Source organism: Chiloscyllium plagiosum, chromosome 4 (assembly GCF_004010195.1).
Source record: "Chiloscyllium plagiosum isolate BGI_BamShark_2017 chromosome 4, ASM401019v2, whole genome shotgun sequence".
NCBI classification, from domain to species: Eukaryota; Metazoa; Chordata; class Chondrichthyes; order Orectolobiformes; family Hemiscylliidae; genus Chiloscyllium; species Chiloscyllium plagiosum.
This window is the reverse complement of record NC_057713.1, coordinates 49,420,295-49,439,614: the sequence shown is the minus strand read 5'-3', so window position 1 is coordinate 49,439,614 and position 19,320 is coordinate 49,420,295. Positions and strand designations below refer to the sequence as shown.

Sequence of the window (19,320 nt, the reverse complement as noted above, 5' to 3'; positions counted from 1 at the left end):
GACCTTGATACATTTGAATATGCACTGTTTCATTATCTGAGGAGTCACCAATTGTGTTAAACATTGTGCAATTATCGGCTAACATCCCACTGAGTGGGCAGATGCATGGCAGATGCAGTTTAATGTGGATAAATGTATGGTTATCCACTTTGGTGGCAAGATCAGGAAGGCAGATTACTACCTCAATGGAATCAATTTAGGTAAAGGGGCAGTACAGAGAGATCTAGGTGTTCTTGTACACCAGTCAATGAAGGCAAGCATGCAAGTACAGCAGGTAGTGAAGGAGGCTAATAGCATGCTGGCCTTCATAACAAGAGGAATTGAGTATAGAAGCAAAGAGGTGCTTCTGCAGCTGTACAGGGCCCTGGTGAGGCCACACCTGGAGTGCTATGTGCAGTTCTGGTCTCCAAATTTGAGGCAAGACATTCTGGCTATTGAGGGAGTGCAGCATAGGTTCACGAGGTCAATTCCTGGAATGGCGGGATTACCTTATACTGAAAGACTGAAGCGACTGGGCTTGTATACCCTTGAGTTTAGAAGCCTGAGAGGGGATCTGATTGAGACATACAAGATTATGAAAGGATTGGACACTCTGGCAGCAGGAAACATGTTTCCGCTGATGGGTGAGTGACGAACCAGAGGACACAGCTTAAAAATACAGGGTAGACCATTTAGGACAGAGATGAGGAGAAACTTCTTCACCCCGAGAGTGGTGGCTGTGTGGAATGCTCTGCCCCAGAGGGCAGTGGTGGCCCAGTCTCTGTATTCATTTAAGAAAGAGTTGGATAGAGCTCTCAAGGATTGTGGAATCAAGGGTTATGGAGATAAGGCAGGAAGAGGATACTGATTAGGAATGATCAGCCATGATCATATTGAATGGCAGTGCAGGCTCGAAGGGCTGAATGGCCTACTCCTGCACCTATTGTCTAACTTCTGACCTTATGATGGAAGAAAGATCATTGATGAAGCTGCTGAAGATAGCTAGGCGAAGGACACTAATGTGGAACTTCAGTAGAGATGTCCTGGTGCTGCGATGACACGACCATCTTCCTCTGTGCCAGATCTGACTCTAACTTAGTGGAGAGTTTGCTCCCAGATAATCACAGATTCTAGTTTTGCCAGGGTTCCTTGATACCACACTTGGTTGAATGCAGCCTTGTTGTCAAGGGCTGTCACTCTCTAATCACTTCTGGAATTTAGCTCTTTTGTCCATGCTTGAACTAAGGCTGCAATGAAGTCAGCAGCTGAATGGCCCTGGTTGAACCCAATTTGGGGGTCTGTGAACAGGCTGCTTGCACTATTGATGACACCTTCCATCAGTTTACTGACGATTGAGAATAGACTGACTGCAGTATTTGGCTGGGTTGGATTTTTCCTGCTTTTTATGTTCAGGTTACAACTGGGAAACTTTCCATATTGTTGCGTAGATGCCAGTGTTGTAAGTGTACTGAAACAGCTTGGCTAGGGGAGCAACAAGTTCTGGAGAATAAATCTTCAGTGCCATTGCTGGAATGTTTTCAGGGTCCATAGTATGCGGTGCCTCCAACTATTTCTTGATATTACTGAAATCTGTCTTGAAGTCATGCAGAGGTTATGTTATATAGAAGGCAAGTAAGTGTCTTTTGTTCTTTACTATCTACTGGGTTTGATCAGCTGAAGGAATCAGAGAAATAGTTTGGGATTTTTTTCTCCTATTCCTGTTTTGAATGCTCTAAGCATAATACAGCTGCAGGAATGAGAAGAGTTTAGCCACGATGGTCCAGCTAATGTAGTATGGTGCAAGCTGGTCTTTCCTCGCCTGTCACATGCACTTCTTCGTGTGTTTGCATTTCTAAGTGTCTAAGTGTCTCTGGGCTATAGCTTTGAAAAGATGGAATTAGTTAAATATTGTAGGAGTACCTACTAAAGCTGGGTCTCTCTGCTCTTTTGTTTTACTGCTTTCAATTGTCACGTCTTTCATGATTTTTTTTTTGCAACTATTTAATATTAAATGTAGAAATGGCAAGACAACAGATTAGGTTTTAGAAAATGGATATGAATCTGCAATTAGGACAATGCGACAAATGTTTTCTGAGAATGCAAAGAATTAACCTGACAGGCTCAGTCAAGCTCACAAAGTGGTGCACCTGCATGTACTGAAAGCTATTTGCAGACAGGAAGAGCATATATACACACACAGCATCTATTTCAACTCAACAAAACAGGCCATTCACTTAAACTATTTATTGGTTCATTTATCAGAGCAATGCCTTGTCCAAATCAAGCCAATTTACATGGTTTCAAATTTAAACAAAACTCAGCTGTTAACTATCAATAACTAATTGGTACATCCTCCATGGTGATGCCTCTAACGTAGTCTACTTGCAAACCAATTAGTACTTTCCTCTCATACAGTGTAAAATGTTGGTATTCTCATTAAATCGATATTCTTGCAAATTGTCCTTGTGAGTGCAAAATCAAAAACTTAAACAAAAATGTCTTTTTTTCAAGTTCTAGATGATTAAATAACTAAAGAATATTAAGTTGAACCACTAACAAGCTGAAGTACTCCTTTTGCCCAAATCACTGCTCTATGAAGAATGGGAGCATTTGCTTTAATAGAGCTGTGTAGTCAGACAATGAATCAGATAGTTGCTATAAAAATAGATTTGCAATTCCTTGGTGCCTTTTTACAAACTCTGGTTGCTCAGCTCTTTACTATCACTGCTTTTATGGTGTAATCACAGCTGCAATGTCAGAAAAGCTATGCAAGTTAGGCATGATGTATGGAAAGATTACATTACCTGTTAGCAATATCTTTGTGCGCTACAAGATTTTGCAAAAACGCTTGCAGTCCTAGTTGTCTGTCTTCTAGAAAGTTAGGATCATAATTATTCTTGAACCAACGCTTGGGTGGAAGTGCAAGACGAAAACCAGGAAACATCTCCTTCAGCTGGAAGAAAATTGAAGAGTTTTTTGTTTGTTTTCTTGAGTAAAAGAAATTTCTTGCTGGCAACATGTCCTTAGAATGGCCTGAACAAATTTCTTAATCATATTAGATCTTCAATGGAGTCTAAAATATCATTCATTCATGCAAAAATTGCAAGTCTAAAAATAAAGACAACTTGAGAATATTAAAATCTGGACACCTTGCAATGTACCTGAAGTATAAACCCTGTAGTTTCCCTTTACACAAGATGAAATACTGATTTATAGCATTAGATTGTCTACTTATAAACAGAATCTCTTGAGAAGGGATAATTTTATTTTAATGAGTGAAACTAATTGCAAATAATTTCCATCACATTGATATGGTCAAATTGTAGATTTTGACTTAAAGTAATGAAACCTTGGAATACAGGTCATTCTTCTAGAATGCGTGTTTCGTTAACACAAATTTACTGTAAAGTGATTGATGATTCGAGGACACTTTCTAAAGTGTGAACTTTTAAAACACGTGTTGGCTGTAACACAATTACATTGCCAACACCTTAAGCACCGTGTCTAAAGATTTTTCTGTAATGAGGGGCTGCACAACAACACAACCATTGTATTATATAAGAACTACCTGTAATACTATTATACTTAAATTATATAAAGATTGAAATGTAATGCTAAGTTTTTTAACTATTAAAAATTTAAACTAACTGCCAAATTAGAGCCCTAATCAGGTCATATCACTTAATACAAACAAAATCATAAAAAAAAAAGTTAGAACACAGCCATTTGCAAGAAAAAAAATTTATTTCATATACTCTATAGAAACAGAGCACCAAAAAAAAAATGTAACAGCACCTTTTAAAATATTAGCTGATTGTTAAAAACATTTGTTTGCACAATACAGACAGTGCTGGCAAGGCCACACATATTGACCATCTCAATTACCATAGCTCAGGGGATAAATATACAGCCTTTTTTGATGCTATGCACTTAGACAACCCCCGCACTACGAACTTTCTGGTTCAACTGCACGTTAAAGGCTTGCCTTGCACTGTTTCCCCATCTCTGGGGCTTTTAAATGTTAATTCATTCAATAGAGTATTAAGTGTGTGAAGTTATGTTCAATGGAAAACAAACCTTGGCAAAATAATTTTACATGAAACTATCTCACAATTCTAAGACTAGCAATTCAAGGTCTCAATATATATATATATATATATATATACACCTTGCAATTTTTTTCCTAAATAGTTGTAAAATAATTTCTCTATAAAAAAACACAACTTTCTGAAAGCAATGTCACTCCAAATCACAAAACTGACTGCATGAAGACTGGCACAACAAGAATCAGTTAAGTTAAAGAATGTGTTGGCTGCAAGACAATCCTGGATTACAGAGACACTTCTGCATTCATGGCATACCCTCAAGTCACTTGTAAATGCTTTGGTGTACAGTCACCCACTGAACAGTTCACAGGGACAAATTGCAACCCCAATTGAGAATGGTAGTGCTGAAAGAGACTAATTGCACATTCCACGTTCCATACAGCTCTTGCAGTAACAGAGGTCCTACAACGCGTTAGATAGGAAAGCTCAGGATTCTAAACTATTAATTATATAGCAACATCTATGTCAGAACTTGGTGCAACTCGAAGGTGGCTGTGATCAAATGACATTACTGCTCTACTCGTTGATGATAGAAGGTACAGGAAAGGGAAGTAAATATCTTTTACTGCAATGCACTGTGTAGACTGAACATAGCCAATGTGCAGTCACACCAATCAAATAAACAGTAAATTTTGAATAATACTCAAGTTTATTAGACATTATAGACAAGCACGTACAATTTATAAGCAATTAAGTCATTATTCATGACCTGAATATTTTAGATGTTCAACGTGCTTTGAAGTAGCAATTGCTAAGCCAATTATCAGAGTAAACCAACACTGCTACAGTACGAAGTTGTGAATGAGGCTGAACTTAACAGAATCAACAAATAGCCACACTTTATATTAATTTTCAGCACAAAGATGATTTTGTGCTAAGAATGCAGAAGTCCCTTTTAAAAGCAATGATGACCTGAGCTGTAATAGTCCTCAAAACCACAACCATCTTCTTTTGGAGTGGTATGGTTCTAGTTATTGTATTCCTTTTTTATAATATCCACTGACCTAACTTTTACTAAGAATCCGAAATTATACATTCTGTTGAAAGTTGATCGGATGTCAAAAACACCAATTCTTCTTTCCCTTCTCCTCTGAGCTTCCGTTGTGAGGCAACAATACTTTCTACCTGACCATATGCAACAAAGACAATGTAGCTGCATTATAAGCATAGATTAGAAGTATATTTCTCCTTTCCTATCTTGAGGAGTGACTTGCTTCAATGCAAATCTTAATTCTCACACCACCAAACTCAGCACAGCAGGGACCAGATGTCGGGTAAGATGTATCAAGGTAGCACCTTGGTATCTGTATGGCTCAGTCATTTACTAGACAGTGCATTTACCTAATGAGTTAACAATATTAGAATCCTTAACTATGTTGGTGCAGCAACTTTAGGATTTATAGCACCACAGATTTAATGTGTTATCTTTCAGTTAGATAGAATAAACCTTTGTAAATGAGAAATACAGACAAACATATGGGTTAAGAGCAGGAATTCACTTGGTCCCTTAAGCTTGCCCTGACTTTCACTATGATCATGGGTGATGATTATTCCACATTCCAGCCACTTCCAATAACTTTTTGTCCCCACCGCCCCAAAGAATCTTGCTAATCAAGAATCCACCTAACACTGCCTTAAAAGTATTCATTGTTTATTAAGAATAGGGTTGCAAAGACCGCTGCAAAAAAAAATTGAGAATTAGTACTTTCTCTCTTTTTACATTAAATCTGAAATCAGAATATTATGTATATTTATAGTACAACTTCAAAATAATTTTTTCTATTATTCTCACTACATGAGTATGAAATTGACAAACCTTGTCATTGAGTCGTGAGAAATCTGTATACCTCCTAAACACCACCCAGTTCTCGTCAAGGTGATTTTTCACAAGTATCTTGTAAACCTATGATTAACAAAATAACATAATAGTATTAAAACAAAATTGTAACTACACTAGATTTTTAAAAATTAACGATTAATTATACATATAATTAAAACAAACAATGTTTGAGTTGAAAGTAGAAATAGAACTTCACTTCCAAAGAAAATACTTTTTCACTCTTGAATGCCTTGTTAAAATGAAGAATACATCTTCCATTTCACTATTTACTCACTGCCTCAGGTGGAATGTAATTTCAACGCAGATCACAAATGTAGAGCTATATCTCGGAGGTTTAGACACAGAGAAGAAACAAAACTAAAATGGAGAAATAGCTCATGTTGAAAGATTTGATTTGATTTATTGCCGTCACATGTACCAAGGTACAGTGACAAGTTTTGTTTTGCGTGCAGTAAAGGCAGACATAACATACAAGGACATACAGATCATAGTGTTTAGATGAGCGAGGCATACAAGGTTACAACTACACAGGAGGTGCACGAAAGCAAGATCAATATTAGATTTGAAATTAGAGAGGTCCATTCAGCAGTCAAATAACACCTGGGAAGAAGCTGTTCTTTAATCTGTCCTCAGGCACTTCAAATGCATTTCTAAAATGGCCAAATAAATAAAAACCTTGATTATATTAAATACCATCACATATCATTTTTTTGTTTGATAAAATTAGAGCATCATTTTGATGTTACTTGAAAGTTATGTTACATGCTCAGATTGGTTTACTATTTTTACATGCAGTATTTCTAAGTCAAAACAACTCATTCTTTCCCATCCAAACATGATGCATTGCTTACACTAGGTAATACTAATATGCTACTTATAAATAAAAGAAAAACATTGATGGGACCATTATATTGTCTAAATATCAAAAAAAAGATAATGTAGATTGTCATTTGACTCATCATTCTATATTTCTGATGACTTTTGCTTCACAATCCTTTGAAATATTTTCCTTCCAAGAATTTATGCAACTTCCCCTTGAACGTTAGCACTGTATCTATTTTCACCACGCTTTCAGAAAATGCATTTACAATCTCAAATCGTGCAGTTTAAAATTATATTTCTTTATACTTTACAAAGCAAAATACTGTGTATGTTGTAAATCTGAATTGAGAATAGAAATACTGGAGTAACTGAGCAGGTCAGGCAGCATTTGTGCAGAAAAACCAAATATATTCTCCTGGCGATGACCTTTCACTGGAACAATGCCTCATTTTCTCTTTATTTTTCTGGTCAAATCAGTATTCACCCGTGCGCTTCTGCCACTGACAGCAACATTTCATTTACTCTAAGTTGTATTCAATTTTGCACACCTCTAAAAAAGAGCCTTCTCCCTTCCCTATGCATTTTTATCCGCATCCAGGATAAAATATAGGTTGCATATAGAAAAACAAAAAATGTAATCAGGAAACTTGGTCAACTGCACAATTCCACTGAAAATAGAAATTTCAAATAAATGGTGTACAACTTGCAGAGAAATCTGAAACATCTCTGGTACTTGGGATCAGTCCACTCCGGCTCCTAATTTTACGTTCTTATTCTTAAAATTATTTCTGCAGTGATGGATTACGTTTTTGACCTGAACATCACAAACGTTGAGCAATGAAATGAGCAATTCCAAATAGAAGGATATCTAGGGAAAGTTAATCAGAATTGAGCACGTGAAACCATTCCAATTTGTTGCCACACAAGGTTACTTCAATATGATTCTTCTCCCAATGGACCAGAACTCATGTTCATGCAGTTGTCTGCAGAGGTTAAGAGATATATTTTAATGCCTAACAGTTCAATGTCCTTATAAATAAATGGATCCACTATGTTCCTTTTACTTTCAGGAAACTAAGCACAATATTGTACGTAGTTCTGTGTCCCGAATATTTACTAGTAATCTTCACCTATCCACATTTGTAGATGTCTGTTTCTAAGAGTTCCAGCATTCTGCAGTAATTGGTTCATATTTATTTTTAAGCCAATAAGTGTCAGCTGGTGACGTGACTGTGTGACAACAAAGGCAAGTCCAATCCTGTCCTCAGCAGAGATCTCAGCAATCAAATTCCAGAAGGGATTGATGGATCAGTGATATGAAACAGCAAATGTGGCCACTACAAAAAAAAACAAGTTCTACTGCAACCTTATATAGTTCAGAAAACAGATTAGGCCACGCGATTTAACCCATTAAAAGTTTCTGGTCTGTATGCCTCATTGCGGTTATCAACTAAACCTCAGTCAGTAAGTTTGTTAATATTTGTTCTGAATTAGAGCAATATTTTGGACTCTGACCTAAAGCTGAAAACTCTTGCTAGAGGATGGACAGTAATTCATCCAAATAGCTTCCCTAAATGTGAATTAAAACCAGAACAATGAGATCCATTGGATTCAATGAGAACAACTACAATTGCATACAAATTTCAACCATACCAAAAGCAGGGCTTATGCTTGATTTCTCTCTCTTCACCTTAGAGTGGAAAGATCTAATCACTTAAGGTTTTTCAAAACTTTTCCAACATCCAAAAACTGCAAAGAAGGTTTATTGCATATGAGGGGTAAGAGGCCTGCAGAAGCTGGAGATCAGAGTAGACAGCATGGTGCTGGAAAAGCACAGCAGGTCAGGCAGCATCCAAGGAGCAGGAGAATTGATGTTTTAGGCATAAGCCCTTCATCAGGAATGAGGCTTGTGGGCCAAGGGGGCTGAGAGATAAATTGGGTTGGGGGGGGGAAAAAAAAGAGTAGCTGAGAATGCAATAGGTAGATGAAGGTGGAGGAGAAGGTGATAGATCAGAGAAGAGGGTGGAGTGGATAAATGGGAAGGACGATGGCCAGGTTAAGAGGGTGGTGCTGAGTTGGAAGGTTGGGACTGGGAAAAGGTGAGAGGAAGGGAAGTGGGGAAACTAATGAAATCCACATTAATCCTGTGTGGTTGCAGTGTCCTAAGTCAAAAGATGAGGCGTTCTTCCTCCAGGCTTCAGGTGGTTAGGGTTTGGCAATGAAGGAGGCCCAGGACCTGCATGTACTTGGTGGAGTGGGAGGGGAAGTTAAAGTGTTCAACTACAGGGCGGTGAGGTTGGTTGGTGGGGGCGTCCCAGAAATGTTCCCTGAAACAATCTGCAAGTTGTGTCCTGTCTCCCCGACATAGAGGAGACCACATCGGGTGCAACGGACACAGTACATGACATTTGTGGAAGTACAGGTAAATTTCTGTTGGATGTGGAAGGATCATTTGAGGCCTTGGATGGAGGTGAAGATAGAGGTTTTGCATTTCTTGCAGAGGCAGGGGAAGGTGCCTGGAGTTGGGTCTGTTACCTGCCCTTGACCTCTTCATTTCTAACTGCTGCCATGACATAGAGAGCCTCAACCTGTCCACGCCCCTCACCCTCTCCAACCTCCTGCCTTCACAACGCACAGCCATTCCATTCCAACTCCAACATCACCATCAAACCACTCGACAAAGGGGGGGGGGGGGTGCGCTGTAGTAGTTTGACACTCTAGTTCGACACCACTGAAACCAGGCGCCAACTCAGACAACTCCTCCTATTGTCCCCTCGACCACGACCTCACATGCCATCACCAAACCATCATTGCCCAGACCATCCACATCATCATCATCTCTGGGGATCTTTCATCTACAGCCTCCAACCACACAGTCCAAGAAGGCTGCACCACCCCATCTACCTCCTACTGAAGATTCACAAACCTGACTGCCCTCAACCCATCGTTTCAGCCTGCTCTTGCCCCAACAAACTCATCTCTGCATACCTTGACAATGCCCTGCTCCCTTAGTCCAGGAAATCCCCACCTACGTTCAGGACACCATCTAAGCCCTTCAACTCCTCCAAATCTTTTGTTTCCCCGGCCCCCTACACCTTATCTTCACCATGGACATCCAGTCCCTTTACACATCTATCCACCATGATGACAGCCTCAAAACCCTCTGTTTCTTCCTCTCACGCCATCCCAACCAGTACCCTTGCAGTGACCCCCTCGTCTGCCTGGCAGAACTGGTCCTCATACTCAACAACTTCTCCTTTCAATCCTCCCACTTCCTCCAAACCAAAGGGGTAGCCACGGGCACCTGAATGGGCCCCAGCTATGCTTGCCTCTTTTTCGGGTACGTGGAACAGTCCATCTTCCGCAGCTACACCAGCACCATTGCATCCCCCACTTTTTCCTGCGCTACATCGATGACTGTATCAGCATGAAGGGGCTGAACAATTCATCAACTTTACTAACACCTTTCACCCAGACCTCAAATTCACCTGGACCGTCTTAGACACCTCCCTCCCCTTCCTGGACGTCTCCATCTCCATCTCCGGTGACGGACTAACTACGGACATCTACTAGAAACCAACCGACTCCCACAGCTACATGGACTACAGTTCCTCCCACCCCACCTCCTGCAAACACGTCATCCCTTATTACCAATTCCTCCACCGTATCTGTTCCCAGAATGACCAATTCCACTACAGAACATCCCAGATGGCCTCCTTCTTCAAAGACCACAATTTCCCCTCCCACGTGGTCGATGATGCCCCCCAGCTCATCTCCTCCATTTCCCACATCTCCGCCCTGAAACCCCACCCAACACAACAAGGACAGAAACCCACTGATCCTCACCTTCCAGCCCACTAACCTCCACATACATCGCATCATCCTCCACCACTTCCACCACTGACAAACAGACCCCACCACTCAGGATATATTTCCCTCCCCACTCCTATCATCTCTCTGTGACTCACTGGTCAGATCCGTATCCCCCCACCAGCCCACACCCCACTCCTGGCATCTTCCCTTGCCACTGCAAGAAGTGCAAAACTTGCACCCACACCACCCCGCCGGCCCACAAGCCTCATTCCTGATGAAGGGCTTATGTCTGAAGCATTGATTCTCTTGCTCCTCAGATATTGCCCAACCTGCTGTGCTTTTCCAGCACCACACTCTCGACTTGTTACATATTATATTTGGGAGTTTAGGTATAAATTGGAGGAAAAATGATTTTACCTTTCACTGCTGTTAAGGGTGACTTGTTTGTTTTTGAATAAAGGTTAAAAACTCATTTCTGAAAATCTAGTTTAAAAGCAGCATTTCAAAGAAATAATGCAACATTAGCTAAATATTTAGCCTCTTTTCTATATAACTTCATGCGGAGTCCTTTGCTAGCAGAAAAATAACATGACAAAATAATGTCAAATAAATAAAAGCATGGGGAAAGCCATTCACTCATTCATTATTGACAATTTCTTGGCCAGAGTCAGCTTCCTTGTCTTGAAATTACACAAAAGAGTGATAAATTAACTGTTTGCAGTTAGACCTGTTGCCATAGAGAATGCACTATCGATCAAAATCCATTCATCAATGAATCTGCAACTTCTCATGCACTATAAATTGTTGTTCACTTTGTGATTTGGTATTCTTATGATTCTGTCCTGATGAATGCAACACACCGCTTGTATATTTTAAAAAAAAAACTCTTCATTTATCCATTAATATCTTGAGACTTCTTTTACATTTTCAAGTTATAGAATAAAATGGTTATTGTTAAAACCATAAATTCATACAATTAGCGAGATGACAACAGTACAAACTGATTAACTACAATTCAAATAAATGTTACACACTTTAAACCATTTACAAAGTGATTTTCCCTCTACATATCACAAAACAGTAATTTGATATGCTTATTCACTGGTATTTGAAAACATGCACAATATCTAATAATTGTGTTACAAGCCTACAAGGCTGTGGCTGATGGGGCAATAAGATTTTTAAAAAGTCATTCAAGTTAAACCCTATATTAGTAACTGAGACTAAAAGATTTGCATAACAGGATACAGCACTTCTGTACATAGACATTGCTATGTAGTTTGTTACAGTCTTACAAGATGGCAAACCTCAACCCAATTTATTTTTAAAGATTCAATCTGAATACTAGAGTAGAAAGGAAAACCATAAACTTTAACTGGATCATTCAATAAGAGTTTTAGAAATCAGAACATTAAATTCCATCACAGAAACTGCTCACTGGTGATATCTGCACAAATTTAGTCTAATTCCAGCCTTCCGTTCATCCCCTGTAACTTGCAGCTCTTGCCCTACCCATGTACTTTTTAAAAAAAATCTTTTAATGTAATTTCCCTTTGAGTGCATTGTCTCCTTTAAAACTGAAGGAGACTGGGAGCAGTCTTAAAAGATTTCCAAATATGACCGTCAGGATGAAGAAATGCCCATGGAACCTGAAGTTGCCATCAAGATGAACAATGAAAATAAAGAGTTAACTGCAGATGTATTGGCTTTTACAGTTGGTCTTTACACCATATAATCCAGAACACAATTTTTTTTTCTATAAAGAGGAAACAAGCAAGATTTTCCCTGAATGGAATAGGTCCTGGTGTTGAAGAAGGTCTATTTGAAATGGTTTTGTATTACCATGTGTGGTAAACATTACAGCTAAAGCCAGGAGACTGTGAATTCAACAAGACTAATTGTTGCTGTTTCACTGTTGCCAGAGCCATGAGACCTTTTTTTTTGAGGTCACAGAAGGGAGACTCTGGAGGTTCAAGGACATTTGGAATAGCCTCATTAGAGAGAATGAGTTTGTACTTGTGTACCTTGTCGGTGTTTACTATACCTAGGACTTTAACTGTGGTGAATACAACTCAAAAGGGGATGGAAGTGAAAGAACCTCCAAAACAGTTAATAAGATTTCTTAAGGTGTCATGTGTGTGGAAAGTGCATATCTTTGTTGTATGGACTATTTAAAATTGCATTTACATTTTTATTTTAAATATCCTTCATCTTACCTTAATGAAAAAAATGTGCCAAGCAATTGCTACAGTAATTGTGCCACAGGCAACTTTATAGTTTAAAGTGGTCTATAGTTATAATCATTCCTCACAAATAGAAAAAATATGAATTAAACTATGTTTTTACAGAACCTTTCAATCCTCTGGATCTCCCAAAATCTTTCTTTTGAATGTAACATCACCATTACATATGTAAATGAAACCTTTTAAACACCAAAATGTCAAACAAAGCCAAACTCCTCTCAACCATTAGTTGAAAGCTTGAAACAATTTAAAAAAACTTTATACTCTATAATTAATGCTGGAGGTGGTGCAGACACAAGCATTAGACATGAAAAAAACTGGCAACACACTTTTTTTAAAAAATGGCTGCATACAATGACGCAAACAGGAAAATAAACGGAATGAGATACAAAAATTTGTTCCGCCTGTGTAAGCCCTACTTTCAGTTCTTTTCTTTGATCTGAGGAGGTCAAAGTAGGTGGGGAGCCCTAGGGAACTGCTGTGTCTGATGAATTACAAAAACACAGGAAGCCAGAGAAATTGCAATTATTTTGAAAGATGTCTGAGCAAAAACAAGCAGGTTTTGCGAGTTAGCATGCAAAGGAACAGTAGTGAAACAGTGAACGCCCAAAACTAGATTAATTAATTAATTATGTGTGGAAAGCTAAGCTTCAGATGAACTGAGCAAATTGTTTCATCAATTTGAGGTCAGAGAAGGGAGACTTGAAAGTTCCATATTATCTGGACTGCTGTAGCTAGAGTAAGAGTGAGTTTGCGACGGTGTCCATTATCAGTATTAACAGAGTCTGGCAAGAAACAAGAATATTCGTTAAAAGCATTGACAAAAGTACTACTTACTGTGAATTTTGCCCTTTCTTCCATTACTTCATATCCCAACATAGTAGGTGTAGCAGGTCTCTCTTCCCAGTTTCCTATTTCAGTTTCTTTTTCAGTTTCCGCAGTTTTGGAAGAATATTCAATAGACGTGTTTGCACCATTGAGCTTAGTTCGTAGCAAAGGACTATTATTTGTTGAGTTTGTGGAAGCTAGGTGCTCAGAGGTAACTGTCTTTCTAAATCCACCAGAATGCACATCACCAACTTGATCTTTTGAAGAATTTGAACTGGTGGATACACTGTCCAAAGACTGAAGTGAAGAACTCCTCCGACTTCTACTTGTAGTTGTTCCAGAAGTCCCAACCGGCATGGGGACAGGGACAAATGAAGTAGTCATCTTTCTACTAGTACACTTGCTGGAATCAGTTTCTTCCTGCCAGGCATAAGAGGAGGCAAATGAACTTGACCTTTCAACCTACAAAATGGAGAAGAAAAATATTAAAGCATTATTTATTTTTGATATATGAAACATTATACCGAACCATCCAAACATACCGGAATCGTACTAATTTCACAGAGGCCCAAAACAACTCATAACAAAACTAGCAGAACCCACCCACCCACATAAAACCATTTTCAATAATCCATAATCCTTTGGATTAGCAGGGTGACAGTGGTAGAATGGTGAGCGTAGCTGCCTTCCAAGCAGTTGACCCAGGTTTGATTCCTAGCCATCTCAGTTCCTAAACTGACTTGGGGTGGCATGGTGACACAGTGGTTCACTGCTACCTTACAGCACCAGGGACCCAGGTTCAATTTCAGCCTCGGGTGACCGTCTGTGTCGAGTTTGCACATTCACCGAGTTTCCTCCGGGTGCTCCGGTTTCCTCTCACAATCCAAAGATGTACAGGTTAGGTGAATTGGCCATGCTAAATTGCCCATAGTGTTGGGTGCATTAGTCAGAGGGAAAATGGGTCTGGGTGGGTTACTCTTCGGAGGGTTGGTGTGGACTTGTTGGGCCGAAGGGCCTGTTTCCATACTGTAGGGAATCTAATCTAAAAAAAATGTTATTTTAGCATTTTACATATAGTTACAAGACTAAACTTTCCATTCTGTAACTAATGCTAGAGGTGGACGAGACTGATCACTAGCAATGGACAGTGAGATCGTAGGAATATAGGAATTTTTGGTCTCAAAAAGTGACATCTTAGATGCTACACAAGTATACGATACTTAGAGTTGGAAAGCTAAATCTGAAACTATACACTTTGCTACACCCAAACAATTTAAATAGATAATTAAGAAGAACAAATACCACAAAGTATTACGTATGTAACAGTACAATGCCGATAGCAACTACTGAAATTAGTGATTTAAGTCACAGCATCAGATACATTTTGCTATCTATTTCTTCAATGTAAGAGTGTGGTTGGTTAAAAACCTTGTGATACTACACGAACAGAAACACAAGTATTGTGGTTCATAAAAGTGGCCTCTGAATTAATGCAACTGTACTAATAATAAACTTTTGTACAAACAGCAGGAAAAGAGTGAACAAATCTGATTCCAAGTCACTTTCCCCAACTCCTTTGCTAAAGGCCATTTCAACCAAGTTTCACAGGCAGTTTTGTAGTAACTTGTCAGTCATTTTTCATAAATAATCTCTGCTTGTTGCAGAAATGTATCTAACAATGTACTCCATCACAGTGAGGCAAGATGATGACAAATCCAACAATTACACTTTCAAGAAGTAACAGTTTAGGATAGTTTACTTCCTCATAGTGAGAAGACTTGTGATAAACCAAACCCACAACTAAAGTGGCAAATTGGGTAACGTGCCAATCTTACTTTTTTCAGTTTTGAAAGCATTCTCACTTATATCATGACTTTTGCCACTCAATATATCCCAAAGTACTTCACAGTCTATGAAGCTGTTTTAACATGTTGTAATTTAGGAAACGGGGTAATATCCTGTACACAGCAAGCTCCAATGAGCTATTTTAGTTATGTCACCTGAGGAATACCTATCAAGGAGAACTGAACAGTTACTCTTGCCAATGGTGGAATGGTATAGACTGGAGCCTTACCTGCAGGAGCAGATAGCTCTGCAATATGTTTGTAGATTTATGAAAAGGGTAAGCCATGCCCAGTTTTAGCCAAGTCAGGTGGACTGGTTGAAATGCCTCAACAGAAAGATGGAGACCTCTGGCACAATTGAATTGAAGTGTCGGTTTGAACTTGGTACTCGTGTCTTAAAGGGGACATGAATCAACAACCTTTCAATTCAATATGGGAGTGCAACTACTGAGCAAAAACTGACAGCTTCAATATATGGCTGAGCACCAAACTGCATCTTATCAGCAAGTTGTTCAGGAGTGAAGTCCTCAGTACCTAATTATGGAACATCAGCTCGACCACCTGCATTAAACTCTTACACCACAGAATAAAAACCAAAAGAAATGTGGAAGCTGGAAATCAGAAACAAAGATCCTGAGGAAGGGTCACTGGTCCTGAATGTTAACTCTGCCCACTCTGTGGGGAGAAATCAAAGAGTAGAACTGGAAAAAGTATGGGTCAAGCGGCAGAGGAGGAGAGGCGACGTTTGAGGTAGGAGCCCTTCTTCAGGACTTTCTCTGCACATATGCTGCCTGACCTGCTGAGCTTTTCCAGCAATTTGTTTCTTACACGACAGAGCCGTGTAAATATTTTCATCCACGCTAAACAAAACTATGGAGAGTTCAATTTATTGACGGCATGGGGTAAACAGACACCTTATTTTTATTCTCTTATTAGTAAAAGGCCGCCTAAATACAGGCCAATTAGCCGTGAAAGAGCTGCGCATGCCTGTGAAAGCAGAGGCGTTAACGTATATGTTGATATGGGATTTAAGGTGACAGTCAGTGTGGTATATTGGCGGACCGTGTGTTTAATGTACACTACTATACCGTATTGCTCAGTGTGATATCTTCACTCTCGGATACGATGCTGTAAGTCATGAAGCTGTGATCCTGGGCGGACAGATATTAAACTCCATCATCCAGCCCCTGAAACAAACCAGGTTTACCCCCTCCCCTCAGCTCTGAGGAGTTTACAAACCTCCCCACCCCCGCCTCACGGCTGCAGCTCACCGAGAGGCCGCGAACATCACTCCCCAAGCCCGCCGCCGCGTCAACCGGCTCCAGGTCACAACGCTCCTGACTGAGTGGCGCGCGCCCCCGCCTCCCCGTACTCGCCAGGCGCCGCGCGCGCCCCCCGCCTCTCCGTACTCGCCAGGCGCCGCGCGCGCCCCTCCGCCTCTCCGTACTCGCCAGGCGCCGCGCGCGCCCCCCGCCTCTCCGTACTCGCCAGGCGCCGCGCGCGCCCCCCGCCTTTCTTGATTCGCTTGGCGCCGCGCGCGCCCCCGCCTGCTTATACCCGCGGCGCACGCCCCCGCCTTCCCCCACTCACTGGGCGACGCTCGCTTAGCGGCGCGCGCCCCCGCCCCCCTCCAACGGCAGATGCAAACAGTGTCACGCGACCAGGCTGCAGCCACAGCGGCGGGTTTTATTACTACAACAACAACCCGCAGGCACACAGAGAAAAACACAATCCCTACAACAGGAGCAAGGAGGGCAATCTCCAGGCACACTGCACTTACCCCCACAGACAGATCAGCTCCTCAAATCACAACAAGGCAGCTCCACTAACAGAACATCGGGAAGCGGGCGGCTCCGTTCACCATGTGACCTGCAGCTTCAGACAGCGCAGGAGATTAACTGCTGATTGCTCATGAAGTAAAACTCCAACTCGAAAGTACAGATATAGGGGTGGGCGAAAGGTATTGACACGGCTGTCAATCTTCCAGAAGCTACCCTGGCGTCTCCAAGACTTAAAAGGTTAATCTGAACACTGCGGAGAGCAGGCTATAGAAACAATATCACGGGGCATGAAAAAAAACAATTGCGCAAGAAAAATGAATTGATAGGGGTGGCTGGAGTTGGAACTCTCCCTGTTAGCAATACGTCCAACCAGGTGTCTGCCATAATAAATAGTGCTTAAATTCCTGGAGCATTGACCCATATGATACACACCTGTGCTGCTAAGCAACTGTACAAATAATTGACAAAGAATTGTGGATGCTGAAAATCTGAAATAGCTGGAGAAACTCAACAGCATCTGAAGAGAACACAAAGTCAATGTTTCAGGATCAGTAGCCCTTCTTCAGAACACCTCAAGTTTGGAGTAAAGTTGGATTACAATATGTTAATATCGTTGAAGGCTTACACCCTAATTCACATATTTGAATGTCAGCCTGATGATCCATTCTTGATTATTATATTCCTTTAGATACCCACCTGCTATCAACCATTGAAATTTTTGGTGAAGCTTTCTCCAGTGCATCTGGATGGAACCTTATAGCAGTCCGAGCAACATGAGCTCTGATGAGATTTGTGGCAGAATCAGAGAAGAAGTCTGATGAGGCCTATCTTGACAGTGAAAGAATTTCACTCTTTTTATGTTTTGTTGTGTGGTGGGGCAAGTTTCTCAAAGGCAGTGGCGTGATGGCAATTAACAGAATTATTCCATTTGAAACATTTTTGTAACATCACAATTCATAAAAATTTAGCTTCCTTTCTTGCCAAATGCCCCAAACAAACTTGATGTCAAAAAATCTCGACATGGAAATCTGAGTGAGTAACCAGCAAGTTCTGGTTGCTTGAACTTTCTATGTTCTCAGCACAGCACCTCAGGGCATAATCTACAGACATTAGCCATATGCATCCTACATTGGCATCTGACATTTGGAAACTTCCCTTGACCATCATGGCAATTCTCAGATCAATTTGCAGGGTGCTTAATGTGAGAAACAGAACTCACTCATAAATCAGCCTGAGACAAAGCCTTGGAAACAAGAACAATTTATTACAGCCTTGCAAGTACCGGACGCTTCTGCAATCAAGCAGAAATGCATGCAAAACAGAGCCTGTTAGCATTCTTATTCAGTTTACAAGTTGCGGAATCACGCCTCCCTTTTCCCATCCTATCATAAGCTGATTACCTCACTTTTTTTTTCTCTAGTTATTTTCTTATCTGGCCATCCTGCTGTCCTTGTCTGCATTCTTTGTTCCTTGTTTGTTACAGCTTGTTCTTTTATCCAGTTTCTCTTATCATACTATAAGCTTTATTGTGAAATGCCCCTGCTGCTTCTTTTTGTGGTCAACTACAACACTTTAAAGTTATTTCCTAGCTTAAAAATATTTTCTTTAAAAGACCCTCTATATTCGTTAAAGTCTTAGCCTTAAGTATGCTACATGCTACAAGAATTCCGTGACCGTTTGTATAATATCCTCTTCCCCTCCCCCCACAACACCCCCTCACCCATCTGCAAAAACAACATTTCTAATCTCCCACATTAGGAAATGCAGACTTTCATTGTATAGCACACTGACAACGTGCATTGAAATTCAGCTGCAGGGACATTTTATGCTCAGGCACAGGCACCTAGCTTACAAATTGGACCAAGTAGAGTCTAGATTAGAGTGGTACTGGAAAAGCACAGCAGTTCAGGCAGCATCCGAGGAGCAGTAAAATCGACGTTTCGGGCAAAAGCCCTTCATCAGGAATCCTTTTCCAGCACCACTCTAATCTAGACTCTGGTTTCCAGCATCTGCAGTCATTGATTTTACCAAATTGGACCAAGTATAATGGCAGTGACCACCATT

The 19,320-nt window shown here is 40.4% G+C and overlaps 1 protein-coding gene across 4 annotated transcripts in view; it reads right to left on the bottom strand.

Moving 5' to 3' along the window:
- Nucleotides 1–17,610, bottom strand: part of snx16 (sorting nexin 16) — a 45,767-nt gene extending 28,157 nt beyond the window's left edge. The window contains exons 1-5 of one of the 4 annotated variants that reach the window (XM_043688168.1): nt 17,256–17,610; nt 16,564–16,626; nt 13,641–14,093; nt 5,902–5,988; nt 2,784–2,932 (exon numbers count right to left, since the gene is read on the bottom strand). In XM_043688168.1, coding sequence (XP_043544103.1) covers nt 2,784–2,932; nt 5,902–5,988; nt 13,641–14,093; nt 16,564–16,614 — 740 coding nt within the window. In that variant the 5' untranslated portion in view covers nt 16,615–16,626; nt 17,256–17,610. Of the gene's footprint in view, nt 1–2,783; nt 2,933–5,901; nt 5,989–13,640; nt 14,094–16,563; nt 16,692–16,746; nt 16,841–17,255 lie in introns of those variants that run through there. The other 3 variants (XM_043688169.1, XM_043688171.1, XM_043688167.1) reach the window with 3 other exon arrangements.
- Nucleotides 17,611–19,320: the final 1,710 nt, after the last annotated feature.